Genomic DNA, 23,870 nt, shown 5'->3' with positions numbered 1-23,870 from the left:
ATATGACATGTTTGGTTGGGAACAACTGGTACAAACAAAACAATCAATTCTGTGACTTTCAAATTAACTTTGGAAGGATCGACTACTAGCTGAACTGTCTAATAAATAACATGTCATTTTTCCTTCCATGTTTGATTTATAGATTATGATGTGAAATATAGTTTGTGTAAGTGAAGATCGTTGCATCCTTTTGATTATTAATCTTTCTGGTATAACAAGGAAGAATCAGTGTTCCAAATAAAGAGTTGGGAAATGAAAAGAAGATATTGTATTATCGATAGAATTATACAGTTTTTGAAGCAAAGTTTTTCTTTGCTTTTGTATGCCGCAGAAAATTCGCAAGAACTTAAAAGAAACGTAATTTTAACTGTCCTAGTTTACCCCGATGCAGAAGAATGGAAAAGATTGAGCCGAGACTGATTTAGCAAATGCGTAATCAGCTAGAATATGTCCCAATAATGTCCTATGTTGTATTTACATAGAGATCCTATTCTCTAAACACGATCGATCCATTTATAGAAAACTTGACACCGAGTTCAGTCATTTTCTTCTACTCAATTATTGTGCAACATTTTTCCTGAGATTGCGGCAAGTAGTGCTGCTCTGAAATTAGGATCCTTGGTCAGGGAAGTGGCCATCTGTTCTACCAAAACCTGAGGGATTTGTGGTGCATCCATTTTGGGAGTTATGTTCTTGGAATCGGTGCTGGACTTGGATTTTGTCCAGTCAAGGGTAACTGTTGTTGGTGCGGAAGAGCTGAGAGACCCTGAACATGGGGTCACACCACGATTGGAGCCTGCGGTTGGCTCCATTTGAGAAGGGTGGGGATGATTGTGCTCTCCTTCATACGTTGCAACCAGAACAGATTGATCATCCACACTTCTTTGCACCTGAATATTGAATCACAAACACAAATTTAGCTTCAGATCCAGTTCCATATAGAGGAGTTTGAATGCTTAGTTATTCTTAATTTGATTAGTTCATGGATAAATTACCTTCTTTTTGACCGGGCAGCTTGGAGCAAAAGAGCACTTGAAGTAAGCTCTTGGAGAAGGGTTATCCCTGGTAACCTTTTGTCCGTATTTCCTCCACTGATATCCATCTTTCACAATCTTGAAACACGAAAAAATAAAAAGCCTGTCAAACTAATGCACAACAGTCTTAATGGTTCCTACCACTTACATATATGTTTTATGCTCAGAATCTTACCAGGCTTGTATCAGATGCTTCTGTCCTCACGTAAACTTTTGAAACTGGTGACTTGATGTCTTCCTTTGGTTTCTTGCATGATTCTTCATCGGTTGAGCTGCTCTCGGAGTTTCCGTGCATGCTCTTCGGAGCACTATTGTTGAAGCTGTTTTCTGACTTCCTTTTCTTCGACGAGCTTTGCTCCTTATCAGGATTCTTTCTCATATATTCCATCAAATTGCTTCGCATAGCGTTGTAGTTCTCACACATCTCCGTCAGCATTTCGGTCAACTTCTTGTTTTCTGCACTCACCCGCTTCAGCTCCTCCACCAAGGCACTGGAAGACTGAAATGGCAGCACACACGTGATCATTATGCAGCTCTAAAAAGGGGAAAAAGAGCCTATATCTAGTTTCCACACTGAACTTAATTACTAATAAGAGAATTGCTCAAACAAATGGTGAGCTTCGGAAGAACCCAAATAAAAGACAGCTTAAAGAAGAGGATTTGGCAGAACTAACTAACCTGCTGTTCTTTTACAGAAGATTTCTTCACCCCCAAAGAGAAAAAATTGTGTTCCACCTCCTTTTTCTGAAATGAACAGACACAGAAGAAAGAATTATTTCCCATATCAAACATTATTCTGATGTGAACAACTGACAGAAGATCTTCACATCATCGGAATGGATTGTTTACACTTACGGGAAGTTCTTCGTGCAGCCTGCGAGGATTGAGATTGAGATCCAATGAAGTGTTAATCCGTGATGAATAATCCATGATTTGCAATTAAAGTCAAAGAGAAGAAGAAGCTTTTTTCCGTGATATTAACACTCCTGTATAAAGCTTCAATTCTGAAAAGCTCTTGTTTTACGCAAAAAAGTCAAATTGTAGATAGATTTATTTGAAATCAAGCAATACCCAGATGAAGAGAATATAGAGAAAGGTGAAAGATTCAAAATTTGTGAAGTTTGTAGTAAACGAATTGAAAGAGGCTTATATAAGGGGAAGAAAGCGAGAGCGCAAGTTGAAAGGAGCACAAGTTGAAGAAGGAAACTGAGAGGAAGGAGAGAGAAGAAGACGACACTACCAATCTATCCAACTACTTGTCTGTTTCAGAGCTGGCATTTTAATTTTTCATTTATTATTATTATTATTTGAATTTCAACACGTCCTTATTATATATACTTAGAGAGCTAGCATTGGACTATACTACTAAACAAGATAAGAAGAACGTGTCACTCCATTTATTATTTTCTAAAATAAATAACAAATAATATAATATTATTATTAAAAGGAATAGGGTTGACGTCAGAAATATATGTCGGTGAAATTGTAGGTACATGAAATGGAATTCAAATTTCAAAGTCAAGCCCGCCTTGAAAATTCTGCACTAAATTATTCATTACAGATACTACATCATACTCTACTACATCAAATCGTATAAGAAGATTTAACCCCGACCCTACCAACCAAAATATAATGTATGTTAATTTCATAATAACTAATTATTTTTCTATCACTCAACAGTCTTATATTCTTTACAAATAAAAATCAACTTATTTTAGCAAAAAATATTGAAAATAGTGATAGATATTTAAAAAATGAGAAGTCGATAGAAGTTTTATATTGACCCGAAGTCGTCTTAATTTGTCCTGGTCATACTTTTGTTTCCTGGTGGGTCCTTTCTTTATTTCTTGTCAAGGTTACTATTCCAAACATTTTCCACGTTGCGTCATGTATCGTTTCAATTATTAGAATTTACCGAAATAAATTATTACACTTTTTTATGTTTTGTATTAAATTATGTTTTTTTTTTTTTGGACATGCAAGACTGATTCGTAATTTACCTTGCGTTGAAGATATCCGTAGGAGTGGTTGATGATTGAATTATCTGAAAAAAAAAAGTATGAAAATTTAGTTTATGATAGATGGATTTGAAAAAATCGTGAGAGTGTTTTAATTCGTATACTAGGTTCTTTTATTTAGTTAAATCTTATCCTTTACTAAGTGGCTGATTTTATCTAGGTATGCCACCTCTTTCTTATAATAATTCATTATCATTGACTCTAAATATGGAAGAAAAATAGATTCGTATGATAAAAACGTAAGTTTATTGAACGTCAAATAACCCAAACAAGAAAGAAATTAACTAAACATAAAAAGGGTTAGAAATTAAACAAGTCATGTGTAGATTTCCATAAAAGAATACAACGTTTATAATGTTTCTAGATTTAAATGTAAAATAGAAAGTGATGAATTGGAAATTACAGAAAAAGGTACAATGATGGGACGAGTTAAATTATGATTTTTATTTAATCCTTTGGGTGGTTTTTTCTTTTTTATATTGAGGAAAAGGGTTGATATGAAAAACGTTGGTAGTGAAACAGCAGAACGGAAGCAAGTTGTTTTGGAATGGGCAAAAAGACAAATGAGAGTTCGAGGTGATACTTTCGGTGCAAATGTCTTATTTTTCTTCACTCCATCTTCAATATATATGACTAAGAAAAACATTATAAGATTTAGGTTTAATAGGTTCGGAGTTCCCTATATTTAGGGGTTTATTTCAATTGGGTCCTCCAATTTTGAAAGTGATCAATTAGGTCTCTAATTTTGTCAATTTGCTTTATGTTAAATGCAGTTAACGCCAACATGTGGCACGCTGACGCTTCCAGGTGGCACTGTTTCAAGTGCATAGGTGAATTATAAAAGGGTGAAATCCCTTTTAATTTAGGAATTTCACCTTCAAATACACCCTTTTAATTTACGGATTTCACCCTTTTATAATCCACCTATGCACTTGAAACGATGCCACCTGGAAGCGTCAGCGTGCCACATGTTCAAAAACTTCACGGCGTTAACTGCATTTAACAGAAAGGCTTTTATTGATTCAAATTGACAAAATTAAGGACCTAATTGATTACTTCAAAAATTGGAGGACCCAATTGAAACAAACCTCCAAATATAGGGACCTCCGAACCTATTAAACCTAAGATTTAAATGGATTTGGTATATATATATAAATTTGATGTTTGTGTGGAATTAAAAAAATGATAATGATACTTTGACACTCAAATTCTAACAAATTTTTTACACCGGATACGTGTCATAAGTCAATTGGTCCGTGTGTTTAATGTTTAAAAAAAATGAAACGCACAGATCAATTAGCTTATAACATGTGTCCGATGTCAAAATTTTATTAGGATTTGAATGTGAAAGTATCTTTATCCTTAAAAAAAATGGATTTGGTGGTATGAGTTGTAAGTGAATAAATGGGTGCGGGATAAAAATTAAAGGGAAAAAGGGAGAAAGGTAATTGAAGAAAGTACAAGAAGGGAGACCCACAAATGGACCATGACCAAAGGAAGGAAGCACATTAGTCAATCCATTGAATTGAACCCACAAGAAAGCTTACATGTTTTTTTTTTTTTTTTTCTGAGTTCACATTCATGAACGAACCCCTTTTTTTTCTCTCCCTTCTCCAATTAATTACGCCACCTTTTCATCAACACCAACCCACCCAATTCATACCACTTCAAAACCAATATCTATATCATTACAATATAACAAAATCTTCACTTTTACTTTACCTAAAAATGTAAAAAATATATGTACATATATTACTTTTTTAATAAAATTTATTTTTGTTAAATTTGTTATATCATCGTTGTGGCACCCTCATCATTAATATTTTTAGTCCCACATTCCCTATGTATATATTTTCTGAGGAGTTATATTGACCATAAATTAACGATATGATAGTAATTAAGAAAGGTTTGTGATTGGTAATTTCTCTTGACTTGGCTTCATGGTTTTAAATGATATAAGTATTTTTAATGTGAAAAAGTGACCAATTCGGCATGAAACACACAAAAACTTAGTAATTGGAAGGTAATGATGCACATAAGCAACGTGGGCTAATCTGCAACCAATACTGTTTTTCCAAATACTTTTCATTTATTCAGGACTGATGCCATAAATGATGTAACCCACGCAAACGCAATCCTTTCTGCATATTATTATTCACGATTCTATTTTTTTTTTCCAATCTTTTCCTTTTTAAAATAAATTATACATATTTTATCAGTTTCTACAGTTTAAAATAAGAAAGGTTAGCACAGAATGTGTAAGATAGACAAATATAAAATGTGTAGCTAAAATTACTTAAAAGGAGCAGAAAAGAATTTACAAAATGAAAAATAGTTAAAGATTTTTATTAGAAAATAAAGAATAGGTAAATTATAAGTATTGCGTTTGCGTATTGAGAACGTTACTAGTGTAATAAATAAATAAAAAAAAATAAAAATGGGTAGGTGTTAGTCAAAAAAAGAATCCTAAAGAAAGACCTGGCTAGACTCACGTGTACATAACATTATTATTCAGTTGCGTGTATCCTCTTCTATCTTATAATCTTTACGTGCGCTCACCATCACCACTGCTTTTGCTTCTTCTTTTATCATGTCTAACTGATTAAATACTAATTTTGTAATTATAAGGTTAAAAGATTAATGAAGTTGGAAAATAGGTCTAAGGGATTCACATTGTTGGTGGTATTTGTGAGCACGTGTTTGGAATGGAAGTAGAGAGAAATGGTGGGCCCAGTTTGGGAGAACTCAAAATGGGAACAACTTTCCTCTTGTGTTTAAGTTTAACAACCAAAAGGTAATTAAATAAATAAGAAAAAGTTGGGAAACAAACACAGAAGGAATGTGCACGAGGATTGACTTCTACGTGACTGACCAAACCTCATTATTCCTGTCACTTTCTTTTCTCGCTCCAAATTTTTCATATCTTTCTTCATTATATATTCTTTTTTACATATCAACCAACTGTGAAATCATATTTTTCATCTGTTTTTTCTCTTTCTTAAGGTTAAGGATATTTCTATGAGAGAAGAAATCAGTCATCATATATTAAAGAAGATGGACTATTCATTTAAACCAAAAGATCAAAGTATTATTTCTTTTATTTTGAAAGAAAATTAGAGATTTATAAAGCGGTATGGAATTGATTTCGTGAAATGTATAATTGATTATGATAGTGATAATTGAGTGATGAAATTGGTAGAATTAATTATACAATAGAATCAATTATACAATTCTACTGAGATGGTATCATCGATTCTCATTTAGGTGTGATAGAATCGATTGTGTTTATGTTCCATAGTGGAGAGGGTTCGGTCGGACCGGTCAGACTGAATGCAGTGGAGGAAGTTCGGTCGGGTCCGACTGGCAAAGTTTGGAGAATGAGTACAACTTAGGGCCGAACGGCGCAGGGCAGGGTAAGAATGAGGTTGTAGGAACATTCATGGACCTTGATGGAGATGTAACGGAAGGTGCAGCAAATCAATGAAATTAATGGTCAGTTACAAATACGCAGTCTATAAATAACAGGACAGGTAAAGGAATCTCGAATCTAATCTAAAAATTGGCCTAGCTAATTGATCTACTATCTGACTTGGGCATCAGAGTGTTCTCTTTGCAGGGCCTCCAGGTTGATTCCCGAAGGATATCGACAAGACGGACGAGTCAGACGCTCGAAAGCTGGTCCAAGTGGTCGGTTCGGTCTCGGGCTCTAACACCGAAACATGTTCAATATGTGATATAATTGATTTTGCGAATGATTATAAGAGTGATGAAATTGTTTCCATTCTTGTTAAATCTATTATGACCATTGAAATCAAGTTTATCAAAATAAATCTAGCTTATCGAGCTTGTTTGTTAATTTTATCGAGGTTGTTGACTTTGTTAAGTTACACCGAGTTTGACTAGTTTTTCTTCTATTATTAAATTTGACGACTTTCTTCTTTGTTACTAAGCTTGATCAGTGAAAGTGAACTTCCCAAACTTAAATCAAACTTGATAGTTGGAGAATATCTTTCATTTTTATAATTTTAATTTTTTTATCATTAGCATTTTTAATTTAATTTTAATATAATTTTTACTACTTAAATCTAAATCTATTACAAATTTCAACAGGGACAAATTAGTAATAACACATTTTTTATTAATTAAACATTTTTTAACTTATTATACCTATCAATCATTCATAAAGTAACACAAATTTTTCATTCAAATCCCTTAACTAAAACAACATTACAATCATCTCTCAGTGTGTGTTCACTTGGGGATGATTGGAGATGATTGGGGAAGAGTGATTGGGTGGATTTGAGAGTAATTTTTTGTTGTTGTTTATTTAAGTGAATTTAGAGGTAAACGAGAGTGAATTTTGAAATAAAGTTTGTGAGAATTGGTGTAGGATTTAGTTTATATGACAAATTAAAAAAATTTACTTCGAAATTCATTCTCGTTTACCTCCAAATTCACTCAAATAAAAAACAAAAAATATTATCCTCAAATCCACTCAATCACTCTCCCCCAATCACCTCCGATCACACCCAAGTGAACACACCCTCAGTCTTCTAAAATCGATTAGTTCATCTTCCCTTACATCTATTTCTTCAAAACGTTACCTTAGTTTATGATTTTTAATTACATATTTGAAATTTTCAAGGGATGCAAAATTATAATCTATGCTTTGTTTTTTATGCACAAATATCAAATAAATAAATTATTATCCAGTCAATAAATTCATTGCTTTCTTACACGTGTAAACATAAATAACAAACACACGTTGAATACAAGTGTGAAGAAAAAAAAAAGTTTAATATTAGGTTAGGTTGTAAATTTAAAAGAATAAGTCAACTAACAATAGTTAAAAACTTCTTTTTATTTGACAAAAAAGAAAGACTGGCATTTAATTATTTTATATAAACAATTGGGCGTCCTCACGATTAAAGTATAACAATAATATGATGTTAATTAGAGTATAAATATCACTCTCACATTTATTCACTTTTAATTAGAGTATAATAATTTTTTTAACATAACTCATATTTTATAAAAAGATAAACTCAACCTAAGTGAATTACAATATAAAATTAAACTAATAAATTAAAACATAACTTATTCCATTTATGTTGCCATATCTTTTACCTAATCCATTTTATAGTGCTTTTAGACCAACTGATTTTATTTTCTTACATTTTAACAATTTTTTATTTTCAAAACTATTAATTAAAATTGGAAATTTTATTATGTTTTCCTATATATATAAAGTAATGAAAGAAGGGCAATATATATCGGCATAAAGAACATTTGTTTCTTCATTCTGCACTCTGTTTACCATTTTTATAATTACAACATAAATTAGGAAAAACCTTAAGTTAAAAAAATTACCATTTTATATTTAGCTATATTTTTTCTTAACATTCGTGTTCCCCAATTATATACTTATATAAAATGCTGGTACAAAAACATTAAATTCATTACATAAACTCGTAATATTTGCCGATTAGTTATTCTATTGTAATTAATATTAAAGTTTAGTTTTTAATTTATTCATAAACTAATGTTTAAATTATTAAAAATTAAAATTTGGTTAAATTTTCTCTCCATATAAAATTTCCATCGTATTTGTACTGAAAATATGCATGAATAACTTAATTGAAGTATTTAAAACCTATTATTAATTTAAATTATATAAAAGAATTCAATAATTTTGAACGAATAATAGAAATTATGTTGAAATCAATCCAATAAACGAGTATATTGCTATTTTTCTATAAAAACTATGTGACTAAAATGAAAAGTAGGGGTGAGTATGTTGAAAATAGCGCATTTGGATCCACACCCATATGGTTAATCCCCCAAATAAAATATCATTGCTTCTTGCACCCCATGTTTTCTTGAGCCCATAAGATTGCTGAAATGAATCTTTTAATCCTTGTTGAAAAAATTATAAAAATCTAAAATACATTTGTTAGTATATGATTTTTCAAACTATTTCTTAATGCGATTTATATGCTTTTAACTGTATAAACAGCGTTACAAAAAATAATTTAACTAAAAAAAAATAGGAATTTAATTGAAAAAAAAAATTGAAATTACATTAAAAAACTAGACGAAAATATTTAAACCTTAAAATTATATTTTGAATTGTAAAATCTATATTTTCAAATTATCCAAAATATAAAAATGTAATATTTTTTGGATTGAAATTGTGCAATAAAAAATATCTATGAATTGCAGAATGCGTAAATTAAATTGAAAGAGTAACACGAACACGCACACTGCCTTCAAACCATACGAGAATCATATTCGTTTTTTATTTTTTCATTAAGGGTAGTACGAGAATTTAAAAAAATACGGGGTTGCAGGAAGAAATAACCCAAACCAAATTTGCCAGAATTTTCAGGTCCAGAATATATTTGTTTTTTGGGCATTTCTTCCTGCCCCTTCATAATTTCTTACTTCACATGCTACATTTCAAAATTTCTATTTTATCTGCTTTTCATTTTCAATTTTGAAATAAACAATCCGAAAATATTTTGAAATATACAGTCTGATATAAAATTTATATTTCTATTATAAAATTAAAAAATGTAAATGAAAAATACATATAAAATCTGTAATACAAATTTTATTCTGAATTTGATAAACAATAAAGTTTGAGCTCTGAAGAAGAAATCCAAATAGAGATGTATTGAAGCATTTTGCAATTAATTTGGTTGGACTATAACGTAAACATGAAAATATTGAGTAGTAAAAGTATGTCACTAACTTACGTCTTTGTTTACTTTGCGTTGACTCATTCATTTACAATTCTTTATGCATTCCTCATTCAACTTTGTACATTATTTTCCTTAACTTTAAGTCAATACTATACAACATTTGAGTCCCTAATTTAAACATTTATTTATTAGAGTAATGTAATTAATATAAAACTGTTTTTTCTTTTTCTTTTTCCTTTTTAGTGTTATTATTTTTTTTGTTCTTCATACATGATTATATAAAATGAATTATTAGAAAGAAAAAACTAAATGAATCAATAATAAATAAGAGAGACAAAGTTACATTAAAATGACAACACATGACAAGTTTGCATCACTGAAATATTAGTTAATTAAACCAGTGGGCTTGAAAGTTTAAGTAATTAGGTGGGAGAAGTAACTAGAGTTTTAAAAGGATTAAATTCAATATTAACGACAAACTTTAAACACTTAATGTGATTTTAATAAGTATTTCCAAAAATTAAATTAAAATTAAAAACAATGCTTAGGAATTAGTATTTGCAATATGAAGAAATAATATTTTCACACCACTCTAATAATACCCCTAAATTAGTTAGTTATATATATAATTTTTGGCAACAAATAAATAATTTTTTTAATAAAATATTCGGGCCAAATGAATCTGTACGGTTGAATAGAAACTTGAAATGATTGATAAATAACAATTTCGTCACGTTTTCACAAAATATCTACATAAATTATTTTTTAAGTATATATTTGCGTGTGTTATACGACATTAAAATTTTATATTTTCCGAAATTATTAACACAGTTAAATTATCAATTTGATCATATAAAAACAAAATTACGATTAAGATAGACGTAGCAATTTGTAGTCCACGAAGTATTATTTTAATGGCTAAAGAAAAAAAGTACTTTGAAAAATAATAAATTTGGCGAAAATCTTCAACGGATTTGTTTCAATACGTGTTCACCTTTTTCATTTCTTATCATAACATTAAATCAGATTTCATATCCATTTTTCATATAAAATATATTCTAAGAAATGTAAATATATTATTATTCAACATTGAATAAGAAACGGTGTGTGAATAAATCCGTTTTCTGAAATCCCGTGGATTTGCGAAACGGGTCGGGTTATATTAAGTAAACATAAGCGGGTTGGTCTCATTTTTTGCGTGGTTGACGTTGGACGGCCATTCAAAGCACGCGTATCCAATAAAATAAAGTTGCAATTTGGTAGGTTCAGGTTTTGATTATTTGGTCAAAACCTTATAGAAACCACGAGCAGTACTTAGCTAGCTGTATTCGACTCACATCCACGTCACCTCCAATCATCAATCTTATCTTTCTCTATTTTTTCCTTTTTCTATTTTTTATTTATTCTTGCATTTATTATATTCATTAATATCAATTTCTATCCTTTTCTCGTTTTTATGGTAAATTTTTGTTTATAGCATTTTCAAAATTACAAAGTAATTATTTATCACATGGATATTAAAAATATATTTATCTAAACATTTTAGTGTATAATTAGATTTGGTGAAAGAAAGAATTAATTTAGAAAAAAGTGGGTATACTATTTATCTTAATTTAGGTTTTTTCCAGATATTTTGTGGCGTTATGTTGTGTTTGGATACGATCTGTTCCAACCGCTCCTCATAAAACGGCATTCTCCTCTTCTCGCCCAACACCACAGAAACCTGAAACAAATCACTATCTCTCTGGTTCTGCGTGATAGCCGCGTTCTCCGTCTTCTTCTACCGTCCTCCACCCTTCCCGATACTGTATTTATTCTGTTTTACAACCCATTTTCAGTTCGGGCTTGTTCCCCTAATCGGGTCTTGGAACTCAAACACAAATCTAAGCACATCCTCACCCTTTTTCCTTTCCTTCCCCCGCATGCAACCATGAAGATTTTCAACCCATCCAAATCTTTTCTCCAGAACGTGGTGTGTCCATTCGACACCCTCTTCATCATAAGGGTCAAGCCCTTCGATCTGGGTCTCTCCCACCTCCACCAATTCCAATTCAAAGCCTACAATTGAAAACCCCCTAGAGAAGGTAGAAACCAAAACCACTCACAGCGTTAGGGTAAAACTGGTTCGGTCAACAATCCCTGCCGCCGAGATGGATCGCAGATCCAATGGCACCGGTGGCAGCAGGAACATCCTGTTCAACAAGTACGAGATAGGGAAGCTGCTGGGGCAGGGGAACTTCGCCAAAGTGTACCACGGGAGAAACCTCAGCACAAACGACAGCGTGGCCATCAAGGTCATAAAAAAAGAGAAGCTTCAGAAGGATAAGCTGGTGAAACAGATAAAGCGCGAGGTCTCCGTCATGCGCTTGGTTCGTCACCCCCACATCGTGGAACTCAGAGAGGTTATGGCCAACAAAGCCAAGATCTTCTTGGTCGTTGATTACGTCAAGGGAGGAGAACTCTTCGCCAAGGTGGCCAAAGGAAAGATGAAGGAAGAAATCGCCCGGAAATACTTTCAACAGCTGATCAGCGCCGTCGACTTCTGCCACAGTCGTGGCGTCACCCACCGTGATTTGAAGCCGGAGAATCTGCTCCTCGACGAGAACGAAGACCTGAAAGTATCAGACTTTGGCTTGTCTGCGCTGCCTGACCAGCGCAGATCTGACGGGATGCTCGTGACGCCGTGCGGCACGCCGGCCTACGTGGCGCCGGAGGTTCTGAAGAAGAAGGGCTACGATGGGTCGAAGGCTGATATATGGTCTTGTGGGGTGATCCTCTTCGCGCTTCTTTCTGGGTATTTGCCCTTTCAGGGTGAGAATGTGATGAGGATTTACAGCAAGTCTTTCAAAGCCGATTATGCATTCCCGGAATGGATTTCTCCCGGGGCCAGAAGCTTGATCTCTAATTTGCTGGTCGTGGACCCAGAGAAGAGGTATTCCATTCCTGACATCATGAAGGATCCTTGGTTCCAAGTTGGGTTCATGCGCCCCATTGCGTTTTCCATGAAGGAGACGGCTGTGGATGATAACATCGACTTCAACGGGGACGATGCCGGTGGCAGTGGAAACGTTAGCGGCAGCGAAGATAATAACAGCACCAGCAGCACCAGCAGCAGCAGCAACAACCATTCTGGGGAACTGATCGGAGCCAAGCCGGCTCGTCCGTCTTACAATGCTTTCGAGATAATATCCTCGCTGTCGCACGGGTTTGATCTGAGTAATCTGTTTGAGACGAGGAAGCGATCGCCGTCGATGTTCATATCGAAGCACTCGGCGTCGTCGGTGATGGCGAAGCTGGAGGCGGTGGCGAAGAAGCTGAACTTTAGGGTGACGGGGAAGAAGCAGTTCACGGTGAGAATGCAGGGAGCGACGGAAGGGAGGAAGGGGAAGCTGGGGATGACGGTAGAGGTGTTCGAGGTGGCGCCGGAGGTGGCGGTGGTGGAGTTTTCGAAGTCTGCCGGAGACACGCTTGAATACATAAAGCTGTGCGAGGAAGAAGTGAGGCCTTCGCTGAAAGACATCGTGTGGAGTTGGCAAGGGGACAGCAATTCCCGCCAGTGAATATTATTATTTATTATTATTATTATTACGTTTGCGCATTCCCTTGGAAAGACGAGAACCAAAATAGCTAGGTAGTGAAATTATTATCTTAGTTGTTTGGGTTTAGATTTATGTATATGCACTTACTGCATATGTCTCCTTGTTTATCACCACTACCCGCTTATATAACAGCTCTTTCTGCAATTCATCTTTCTCATACCTTCTTTTCTTTTTTAACTTTCCCAATAAGGAAGAGAGGAAAAAGCTTGCATTCGCTATAAAGACGATTCAAAATCACTTTCATTGTTTAATGTATACATAAATGGATGATTCATCTTCTTTAATTAATTTACATTAAGGATGGAAAACTAATCTTGAACATGAACTTACTATGAATTTTGCATGAGTCCCTTATATAAACTCGCTGGAATAAACAAATCTTGAGAGAATGATTGAAAACATATTGTATTTAAAATATAAAATAAAAAAGTTTATAAGAAGGAAAAGAAAGAATGGTGAGAGGTTGGTTGGAAGGTAGCAACAAAAGGTGACCGGGATCATACGCATACTTTCTAGGAAAAAGTCTGTTTAATAAAATAATTTTTTTTTATAATTTTTTAACAATAGATACATGTCACTTTATATGATTAATCTGTTTTAAATATTTTTAATATTTTATTAAATATAAATTCAAAAACACTAATAAAATAATGAGACGTATCCTATTGTCCAAAATGTTTTAATAATACCACTTTTGGTTACTAGTTTAGGGGGTTGTGTTCAAAATGGTCCTTTTAAAAGGTAACAATTGGTTCCAATTTTTGAAAAAACTGTCCAAGTTAATCCTTTCTACTAACGGTCAGAAATTTAACGTTGGAGCTGCTTCCCTGAATTAATGATGTGTCACTGTTAAGTGATTGTGTGACATTAATAGATTTATTAAATTAAGAAAAAATAAATTGAATCTAGGTTAAATATATGTTTTAGTCATAATATTTGTTCCCCATTCTCAATTAGGTCCTTATGTTTTTTTTTTGTCCCAATTGCATCCTAATATTTGTAAATTTGAGACAATAAAACCCTCTCCGTTAACTAGCTACTAACGCCGTTGGCACTATGTTGAGCTGTAACGGACCTTTATTGTTTAATTTAAATGGGTCCATTACGTGGCATTTTTTAATTAAAAAAATGATTTAATGAGAAGGGTTGGGAATTGAGTATCCTTTGAACAATGGAAACCCTATCCATGAAAACTCCTTTGAACAATTTTACATTTTCTGCAATTGAGTATCCTGAATTACATGAAAAAATAATCAGAAAAGAACCGAAAACGAAGAGTAAAAGCAGAAAAATAACCACAAATACCAACATAAGGATACAAAGGGGTCGTTATATCAGCATATAGTCAATATCTTCAAGGCTCCACTTTCAGATTCACAGCCATGTTTTCCCACCATAACCGCATCTCTAGAAGGCGAATCTGAAGGATTTAATGCAAATACAACAAAATCAATTTCAATTACCAAAGGAAAATATACAGTATAAGAAAACCAGTAGAACTAACCAAAGACACTTTTCTGATGATAGGATATTCAAACCATGGAAAACCAAAAATAAAAAATAAAAGAAAATTCTCCAGGGTAGAACAAATAAATAAATTAACCACGTAATTTCAGATCCAGATTGAGGAAATCTCGCCCTGGTAACACCTTCCAGAACCTCAGATCCCAAAACCAAACCAATCCATACCAGACCGAAAAACCAATACGAAAGCTAAAATCAAAGAACGCGAGAGAAATTAAAATCCAATGGGATTAGTTAGTCTTCGTCTTCGTCTACTTCTTCTTCTTTCGAACACCAATCCCTAATTTTCGCTCTTTTGAATAGGAAATCCCAAGCTCAGAGTTAAATCCCTAATCCCCAATCCAAATAAATCCCTAAAATCCCTAATACAAATATACGTGTCACGTAATGGACTCATTAAATCATAAAATGTCACGTAATGGACTCATTTAAATTAAACAATAAAGGTCCGTTACAACTCAGCACAGTGCCAACGGCGTTAGTGACTAGTTAACGGAGAGGACTTTATTGCCTTAAATTTACAAATATTAGGATGCAATTGGGACAAAAAAAAAAAACGTGAGGACCTAATTGAGAATGGGAACAAATATGAGGACTAAAACATATATTTAACCTTGAATCTAACCCTTCATGCGCTGAGTGTTCCTCTCCCTTCTCAACCCAGTTAAGAGAGCATTGCACATCTTTGTTATCATTTGGGTAAGCTTAAAAGCATTAGGAAAAACTCCATGCTCACACAACTTGGTAACCAATCCCACAATTTCATTACCAGTAAAGCTTCTTCCGTGGCTTCCCCAACATCCCAAAAACAACTTCACCCGTGAAATCATGGGAAGGAAAATTAGAATCTCGTTCAAGCATTTCGTCAATCACGTGGAGGGCATCAACCGTTTATCTGAATCAAGTATCTTCTCCTTTAACCTCTCAACCATAGATCCCAAAATCACTACTTCGGGAGGGCGCATAGTCTTTGCTCTTCCAGTAGCAACATTGCTCTTCCAATGCCTCTTAAGAAACCAAAAGTAATTAAGCCTATGCCATACTTTATTTATGCATTTTCTCTAATGGCACAAGTATTGATGAATATTATTTCTGCACTCTCTCGAACACTCACAACTTCACTGTAACTGGCTTTCCCATGATAAGGGACAAAAATTCTGCAAAGATGGTAAGGGACAAAAATTAGGTCTTTCCCATGAACATTCTCATGTCATTCTTCTCCAAGTGACAACTAGTAATATTAAAAAAGAAAAAAAAATCGTCTTTTCATTCAATTCATTGAAACTAAAGTGAATATGAAATACCCACCAAACAGAATAAAATAAAATTCCTGTAATAATAATGGTTGGAAGGTGTGTTGGAGGTGTGGGTGTGGGTTTTGCTCTTATGATAGCACCGGTTTACTCGGCAGAGATTTCCTCTGCATCATTCAGGGGTTTTCTAACATCTTTGCTGGAGCTTTGTATCAGCATTGGAATCTTACTTGGCTACTTATCGAACTTCTTCTTGGGAGAATCCTCGGAACTTTTGGAAGAAGAGTCGACCTCTTGCTGGAAACGGAGGAGCTTTGATTGCACCAACATTGTTTGGAAATATTACGGCGCCTAGTCTAGTTAGGGTTTGGGTTCCTCCATGTTTAACCACTGCCACGTTATTTATATTTTCTTTCGCAATTTTAACCTCAGACAGCTACGCAGTCACATATAATAGACATGTCATTCTTTTCTGTCCAAGGTAGCAGCTCCACCATTAAAAAATTAACACCGTAACAAAAAAGGATTAATTTGGACAGTTTTTTCAAAAATTGGGACCAATTGTTACCTTTTTAAAAAGGTAGGATCATTTTGAACACAACCCTCCAAACTAGGGACAAAAACGATATTAAGCTTAAAAAGAATTATGAAAATATCATTATCCTTTCTCTTCCATCTATCTATCTATTTATAAATAAATAAGATGAGAAAGTAGTGAGTGAGAAGGCAATTCCTTGGGTCAGATATGTCTGCAGGTTTCGAAGGCTATTCCAAATTATTTCTCATCATTGTTGCTTCCTACTTCCATTAGTCTATTCTTCAACAAAGCTTCTAACCAACATGATAATTCTCCAACATAATTAAAATCAATATTAAGTAATTTCTCTTTCATAATTTTCACTAATTTACACAAATAATAATCTTTTTTTATGTATAATTCAACTAAATAAAAATTATATATAAAATAAATATATAATACTTTTCTTATATCATGACATATTTTTATATTCATTTAACATAAAATATAAAAATAAAACAGTCATAAAATATAAAATTATGTATTTTTAAAAAAAAAAATTAAAATAAAAAATAATAATATGAAATAAATGTAAATTATTGAAGTATTTTAAATAATATTTTTCTAATACTTGAAAATCACTTTATAATGACATAAAGACTAAAAGCAACAATGAAATGAAATCAGATTCTTTCACAAAATCTATAACATTTATAAAAGGAATTCATATTTTTATAGTTCTTTGTACTGTTCTAATATGTATATTACTTCAATTTATTTTTATTAATATAAATAATTTAGGATTTAGGGTTTTCTATTGTTTTTTTTTAATTTAAAAACTACCTAAAAAAAACTACTTACATATAATAAAATTATAAGAATTATTCACTTTATGCTTATTTTTTATTTTTATATCTTTTTATAAATTGAATAATGAAAAATAATTTTATTGGTCAAAATAAAGAAAATATGCGAGTCTGCTATAAGAGGTTCTTTTAACAAGTTAGACTATGCAGATATGCTATCCGTCTAAAGAAAATATCCTTCCAATCTATTTGTTGGTATATATGTATAAATAAAAACGTAATTGTAAATATTTGGGTATTCATAAATAAATATATGTGAATAACTCTCTTTTTTTTAAGTAAAATTATTTAAAATAAGTATTTGAAATATAAAATCAAATAAAAAATTAAAATTAATTTTAAAATACGACTTACATAAAATTTTATATTAAAATAAATTTATTTTTCTAGAAAATAAATTTAAATAAGTTTTAAAAAATATGTATTTAAATGTTTTTTAAAACAATCCATTTTTATACATCTAAATTATATATATATATATATATATATATATATATATATATTTAAAAGATTAAGTTTTAAATAATTCTTCAATCATTAATGCTTTTTCCCAATAGCTTTATTTTAGTCACTTTTTTTTAAAGCTATTCAAATAAAATTATTGGATACCGATAATAATACTCACTTATCACATTTCATAGAGTTCAGATATATTTTAGACTCTGTGTTTTAGAAAAATAACTATTTTAATTTTATTTTTCAAAATACAAAATGAACTATAGAATAACATGAATGACTTTACTTAATTTATTGATATTATATATTTTATTTTTATAAAATATTTTCATTTTTTCACTGTTATTTTTTAAGGAAGGACAGTTTTTATATGGATAATTTAAAAACAATAAATTTATTGTTCTGAATAATTATAATGTTGTTTTAAAATATAATAAAGAGTAAAAGTATACTTAAAACGTTAATCTACAGCAACATATCTTAAAGTCTGAATATAGACCGACATAACTTCATAGGAAAAAGTTGATTTTTTTAATGTTAAAGTACTTAATAAAGTTGTGATTAACAATGCATAAACATTAATTTAAAAGATTGGAATAAGACAAAAACGATGGATGAAGATATTTTGGTTCCAAGTTGATGATGTACTTCCAACAACAAACAAAAAATTTCAAATTCTCCATTATCTTTTTTGTTTGCTATGATAATTTTAAATGTGTATGATAATTTTAAACTATAATTATTTTTACTATATTTAATAGTTTTATATTATTTAAAAATGATATTTAAGATAGTTTAAATATTTTCTTTTCTTTTTTTACCTTTTTAATAATTTTTTAAAAATAAAACAGATAAGACTTAAAAATTGATAATATTTTAGATATATAATGATTGAATATTTAAAAAAATAAAAAATGTATTATTGATTTTTGCAGAACTCAAAATATTGATTAGAAGATTATAGGGAAGTGAATAAATTTTGTTTTTAATGTTTTGTGTATATATGTACTGTTGAAGATTTTTAGTAACAGGAATATGCCACCATGCAGCATTCATTAATTGTACAACCACTTTTGCCAATTCAGAAAGAAAGAACAATTAATTATATTGGCAGGATGCACAACTAAACATGTCTCATCTCAGATTTTTTTTTTTATATTCATTTTGGATAAATCTTTTAGATAATTAGCATTTGATAATTGGTTGTTTAAGGGATAGGAAAATGTTTATTTAATAATTTTTTTATAGTTTGTAATTAATCAATAAATATAAATAGATCAATTAATAATATATGATTTATTATTAAAAAATTGTTATAAAAATTGTTAACATATCAGGTCTTAAGTGATGAAAGTGTGAAAATAGATAGTAAGATTAATCTTCTCATAATTTAATGAGCAACATTAATCTTCCATAATTAAAAAAAATATAATTTAATGAGAGAAAAAAAAAACACATTTCTTCCTCATGATTTGATATATTATTTAATAACAAAAAAGAGTGATCGTTTTTATTCCAGCTATGTTTGAATTTCGTTTATGTTAAAATTTAATTTTCTATTAACTTTTAAGTTATTACGAGACGATATTTTTTTAGTTATTATTATTTTTTCTTGAATTAGTTGTGTATACTTTTGAAGTTTGGGTTGATGTTTTAGAGTTAAATATTTAACCCATATTTTTAATATTCGCAAGTATTTTATGAAATGTTACATCAAATATTAAACTCATTTTGATTTCTTTTCCAGAAGTAGCATGATTGTTTATTGAAACAAATGCATATTTTTTTATAAGATAGAAAGAAAAGCATTAAATTTGAGAAGAAAAATATTGTGACGTAGTTATATTAAATATTGTTTGAGCTTCATTCTCCAAGTTCTTTCAAATTAATTGCAAACACTGCTATGCTTGTTTGCTTTTATAATCAAACAAACCGAATCCATGTAAAAAGGAATATGTTTCTTCATCACAAATTTTCTGTTACGTATATAATTGAAATCAAACTATTAGATTGTTACAAAGAATATCCATTAACTTTTCACGAAGGTTAACGTGGTGATTTTAAAAATTATTAGGGTGCGGATAGAAGTTGTGAGTGTGTAGGAAGAAATAACATTAGAAGAAAGGTTTACCCTCATTCGGTTTAATCCTTTAAGACCACACTTTTTGGAGCTTTCTTCTTGCATTTCCCATTTATTTTTCTTTCTGCACCCCTAAATTTGATTGTGATTTCACCGTAACCTATCGAATATATAAATTATTAAATTAACTAGGTAAGCAATAATTAATGCTTACTCACCCGAATTTATTGTTTATTGTTATTAAGTATGGAATGGTTACTCACCCGAATTTATTGTTTACTGTTTATTAAGTTTGAAATGGTTATTATTTTAATGAATATTGTCAAATATTTGAGTCTCTATAAACCATGATATCGCAAAACATAATAATAACTATGATCACTCTGCATTTTATATTAAATAAACTTAATTATGTCCTCAGATCCCTTTATCAGCACATCCGTGTGAACATGTAATCTTGGCTTAATAAATTCTTAAACAGTCAAATGTCGAAAGTTGAAAGGTATACTTGGTTGTCAAATAAGGAAATGTTTCTTTAACAATTTTTTTTATAACATTTTACAATAACTTATATATATATATATATATATATATATATATATATATATATATATATATATATATCATCCGCTTTAAATATATAAAATAATAATATATAATTTGTTCTCAAAAATTATTAAAAAAAATTGTTAAAATATTATGATCTTCTTCATTTTATGTTACTCAACTCAAAGCGAACTTAAATTCAGCATAAGACATTGGTAAATGCAGTCAGTAAAATCATGGGATGGTGGAAGGGAGGCTTGCGCTGACACACAAATCTTTGACAGATACATATACATGTGAGATCAAATGTTGTTTTGAAGTTCATTCGTATTTACGGATTATCAATCTTTGCCAATGCAGTCTATTATCAATATTGTATAACTGGAGATATTCATACGGTTTATGAAGAAAAAAAAAAAATACTTAGAATGAAGTAAGAAGTAAAACATCACCTCAGAATCTGTTGAACCGAGAGTTCAAAAGTCATAAAACAAATCCTGAAACACTTTCATTCGGTCAGGAGGAAGAGCGATAGCCACAGACATGCTGCCATCATTTGTAGAGCTGGGAATAATGAAAGAAAGCCCCTCGTAGGCAATCCCACCAGGTCCCATGAAAATGGGTCTTCCCCATCCAAAGTCAGCATCATGGATTGGAAGCCTTACCCAGCTAGTGATGCCGAGGTTGGGACACCTAAAAGTATGTGATCCACGAACAAGCGCTTTTAGATCAGGCTGTAGCTCTAGATAGTCAAGAGCTGATCTCAAATATTCGTTGTCCATTCGAATTAACGCATCGTGGATTCTGCTGGCAGCATACCATGTTGGTTTTGACATGAGATCGCCGGCCACTGCTACAGGAGTGGCGGTGAAGATGACATTGCCAAAGTAACCAGGGGGAAGGGGAGGTTGCAGCCTTGACCTTCCATCAGTTGCAATATACAATTTGGTTTCTTGGTCATGAGGGAGTGCTCTTGCCTTGCAGACACTTCTCCATACATGACCGGCCAGCATTTCATAAGAGCTATAGCTGATTGAGTTGCCATCTTCTCTGGACTTAGCCTTGAGGCTGTTGAGTTGGTCACGGGTGAGTTTGAAAGTGGAGACGGCAGTGGCAGTGGCAGGGTCATCAGAGCCTGGTTTTTGGGGTTGCAGGTTCGTCTTCATGGTGGGTGCAGGCTTGTATTCAATGTGATCAAAAACAGGACGAGGTGGATCACGAGCACGGAGCAGTGTCCTGTCGATGAACGGAGGGAGGGAAACATCCAAACCTCGAGCAACATCGGACCATGAATTGATGAAATGAAGACCCGATGCTCCATCTGCTACATGGTGTTGCATACCAACTCCTAATGACACTCCTCCACATTTGAAATATGTTACCTGTAATTTTTTTTTTCATATTCTTTATAAATTAAACTCATCTTATAGAAAATATTCTCCTTTTATTTTCCAAATTTATCTTTTAAATAAAAATAAGAAAAAATGTAAATTAAATAATAAATATAAAATTTTTATATAAAAAAAAATTGGTGTCAAAATAATAATCCGTGATATCTAATTACATGTGAGTGGTTGGAAGCTCTCTATTAAACGTATGCTACTAATTTTTTCAGGAAAGATGCAACCAAATCCATGCTTCTCACGTGGTTTCCAACTTTTCTCTAAGGAGTAACATAATATTTTCAGTTTTCTTTTCAATTTTAAATATCAGGGAAGTACTTGCAAGTTTATAAATATTTAAAAATACATAATATACAAGGATTTATGACTATATATTTTGGTGATTATAGTTTTAATGCAATTAATTATTTATAATAGAAAGTTTTTGCTTTGGTATCTAACGTTTAGGCAGTATTCTCCGGCGTATATTATCCCACCTATTTTTTCATTTATATATTTAAAAGGTGGTACATAAATTATTAATATATTTATTTATACTAAAATTATATTAAAATGCATAAAATATGTAAATATAAAGAATAATGGATATTGCTTGATATTTTACATTTTAAATCGACAAAGAAACAGAGATGAAATTTTATTTTAAATGTTAAAGGATAAAAAATGAATAAAGAGATTAGAATAATGTTAGAATATTGGTTAAATAAAAAATGAAAAAGTTAGTTTATGGTGTGTTTAAGACAATGCAAACCTAAATCATGCATTATTCATTAAAGTCTTTTAATCCATAGTTAGTTTTCTTCAGATATAATGTAAAATAAGGCACAGAAGTTTTAATCATGTATGTCTAATATGTAACAAACATATATTCGTTCCAAAGTCTTTCAACAAACAGATTTAAATATTCGAAAAAAAAAACTCTAATTACATGGAAAACATTTCAGAATAATTTACAGTATTTTGGTAAAATGTTTTTTGAAATAATAAATGCTATCTTAATAAAAATTATATTTGTAAAGTGATTTTATTGTTTTTATAAGGAAAGGAAAAGGCAAAACTCATGAATAAACTAAACCTAAATATCAACGTCAAGCTTGAATCAGAAAACAACGAGGGAAAGGAGCGTGTAAAGTGTGAATGAAGTAACAGACCTGAAGCACTAAGAGCGGATAAGTTTCGATCCCGGCAGAATAATCCACGGCGGGGATGAGCTGCCGGAGCTCAAGGGTGGGTGAGAAGTCGCCGAAGTCATCGATGGCGGCGGTGGTGTCAGCCTCGACGAAGAGCACTCCCTGACCGTCGCAAAAAAGCTCGACGCGACCGTCGTCGTCGCGGCGGAGGCGGGCGGCCATGGGGTAGAAAGGGACGAGGGCCTTACCGAGAGCCTCCTTCATAACGGTTGTGTCGAAGAAATTGGAGGCCCCGTTTGGCCTATAGAAATAGACGCTGGGCGTGTGGAAGTTTGGCACCACCAAATCGACGTTGGAATTCCACAGCGGCGTCCGCGGCGTCTCCTCCGCCGGGCGCACCATGGTGGATTCCTTGACGTTGATCAGCATCTCTGCTCCCTCCAAACCAGAATGCAGAATTAATCCCTGAAAGAGTGTTGAAAAGTTGGACGGAGGAAGAGCGTGGTTTGGGTGGGATGGGATTTGGTGCCTCTACTTTTAAGCCTGCCAATGCAAAGCAAACTTAAGCAACGTTGGATTGGGCCCACTTACCAAATTCAGCAAACTCTGTCAACCTCCTTTCGCCACGTCATTATCCTGTTTTGTCTGTCTGTATATAAGTTCATTATATTTGTAATTTTCATTTGTAAGGAAAATGATATTTTCACACCAATTTTTTTATACCATTTTGATACTGTACA

At 32.0% G+C, this 23,870-nt stretch overlaps 3 protein-coding genes across 3 annotated transcripts; 1 reads left to right on the top strand and 2 right to left on the bottom strand.

The window, feature by feature from the left end:
• Positions 1-245: 245 nt before the first annotated feature.
• Positions 246-2,227, bottom strand: LOC106762787 (probable WRKY transcription factor 40). The gene is made up of 5 exons (XM_014646853.2): positions 1,890-2,227; positions 1,713-1,778; positions 1,210-1,533; positions 996-1,112; positions 246-890 (listed from the first exon to the last, which is right to left on the bottom strand). The coding sequence occupies exons 1-5, from the start codon at positions 1,962-1,964 to the stop codon at positions 555-557; spliced, it is 918 nt and encodes a 305-aa protein (XP_014502339.1). The 5' UTR covers positions 1,965-2,227; the 3' UTR covers positions 246-554.
• A 9,188-nt stretch (positions 2,228-11,415) lies between these two features.
• Positions 11,416-13,512, top strand: LOC106762269 (CBL-interacting serine/threonine-protein kinase 5). Its single transcript, XM_014646071.2, has one exon. It carries the CDS (start codon positions 11,907-11,909, stop codon positions 13,314-13,316), a length of 1,410 nt encoding a protein of 469 aa, XP_014501557.1. The 5' UTR covers positions 11,416-11,906; the 3' UTR covers positions 13,317-13,512.
• A 7,397-nt stretch (positions 13,513-20,909) lies between these two features.
• LOC106760839 (shikimate O-hydroxycinnamoyltransferase) lies at positions 20,910-23,659 on the bottom strand. Its single transcript, XM_014644270.2, has 2 exons — positions 23,152-23,659; positions 20,910-21,979 (listed from the first exon to the last, which is right to left on the bottom strand). Exons 1-2 carry the CDS (start codon positions 23,557-23,559, stop codon positions 21,074-21,076), a joined length of 1,314 nt encoding a protein of 437 aa, XP_014499756.1. The 5' UTR covers positions 23,560-23,659; the 3' UTR covers positions 20,910-21,073.
• Positions 23,660-23,870: the final 211 nt, after the last annotated feature.

This window comes from Vigna radiata, chromosome 5, assembly GCF_000741045.1.
Source record: "Vigna radiata var. radiata cultivar VC1973A chromosome 5, Vradiata_ver6, whole genome shotgun sequence".
Taxonomy (NCBI): domain Eukaryota; kingdom Viridiplantae; phylum Streptophyta; class Magnoliopsida; order Fabales; family Fabaceae; genus Vigna; species Vigna radiata.
This window is presented reverse-complemented; position numbering and strand designations above follow the sequence as displayed.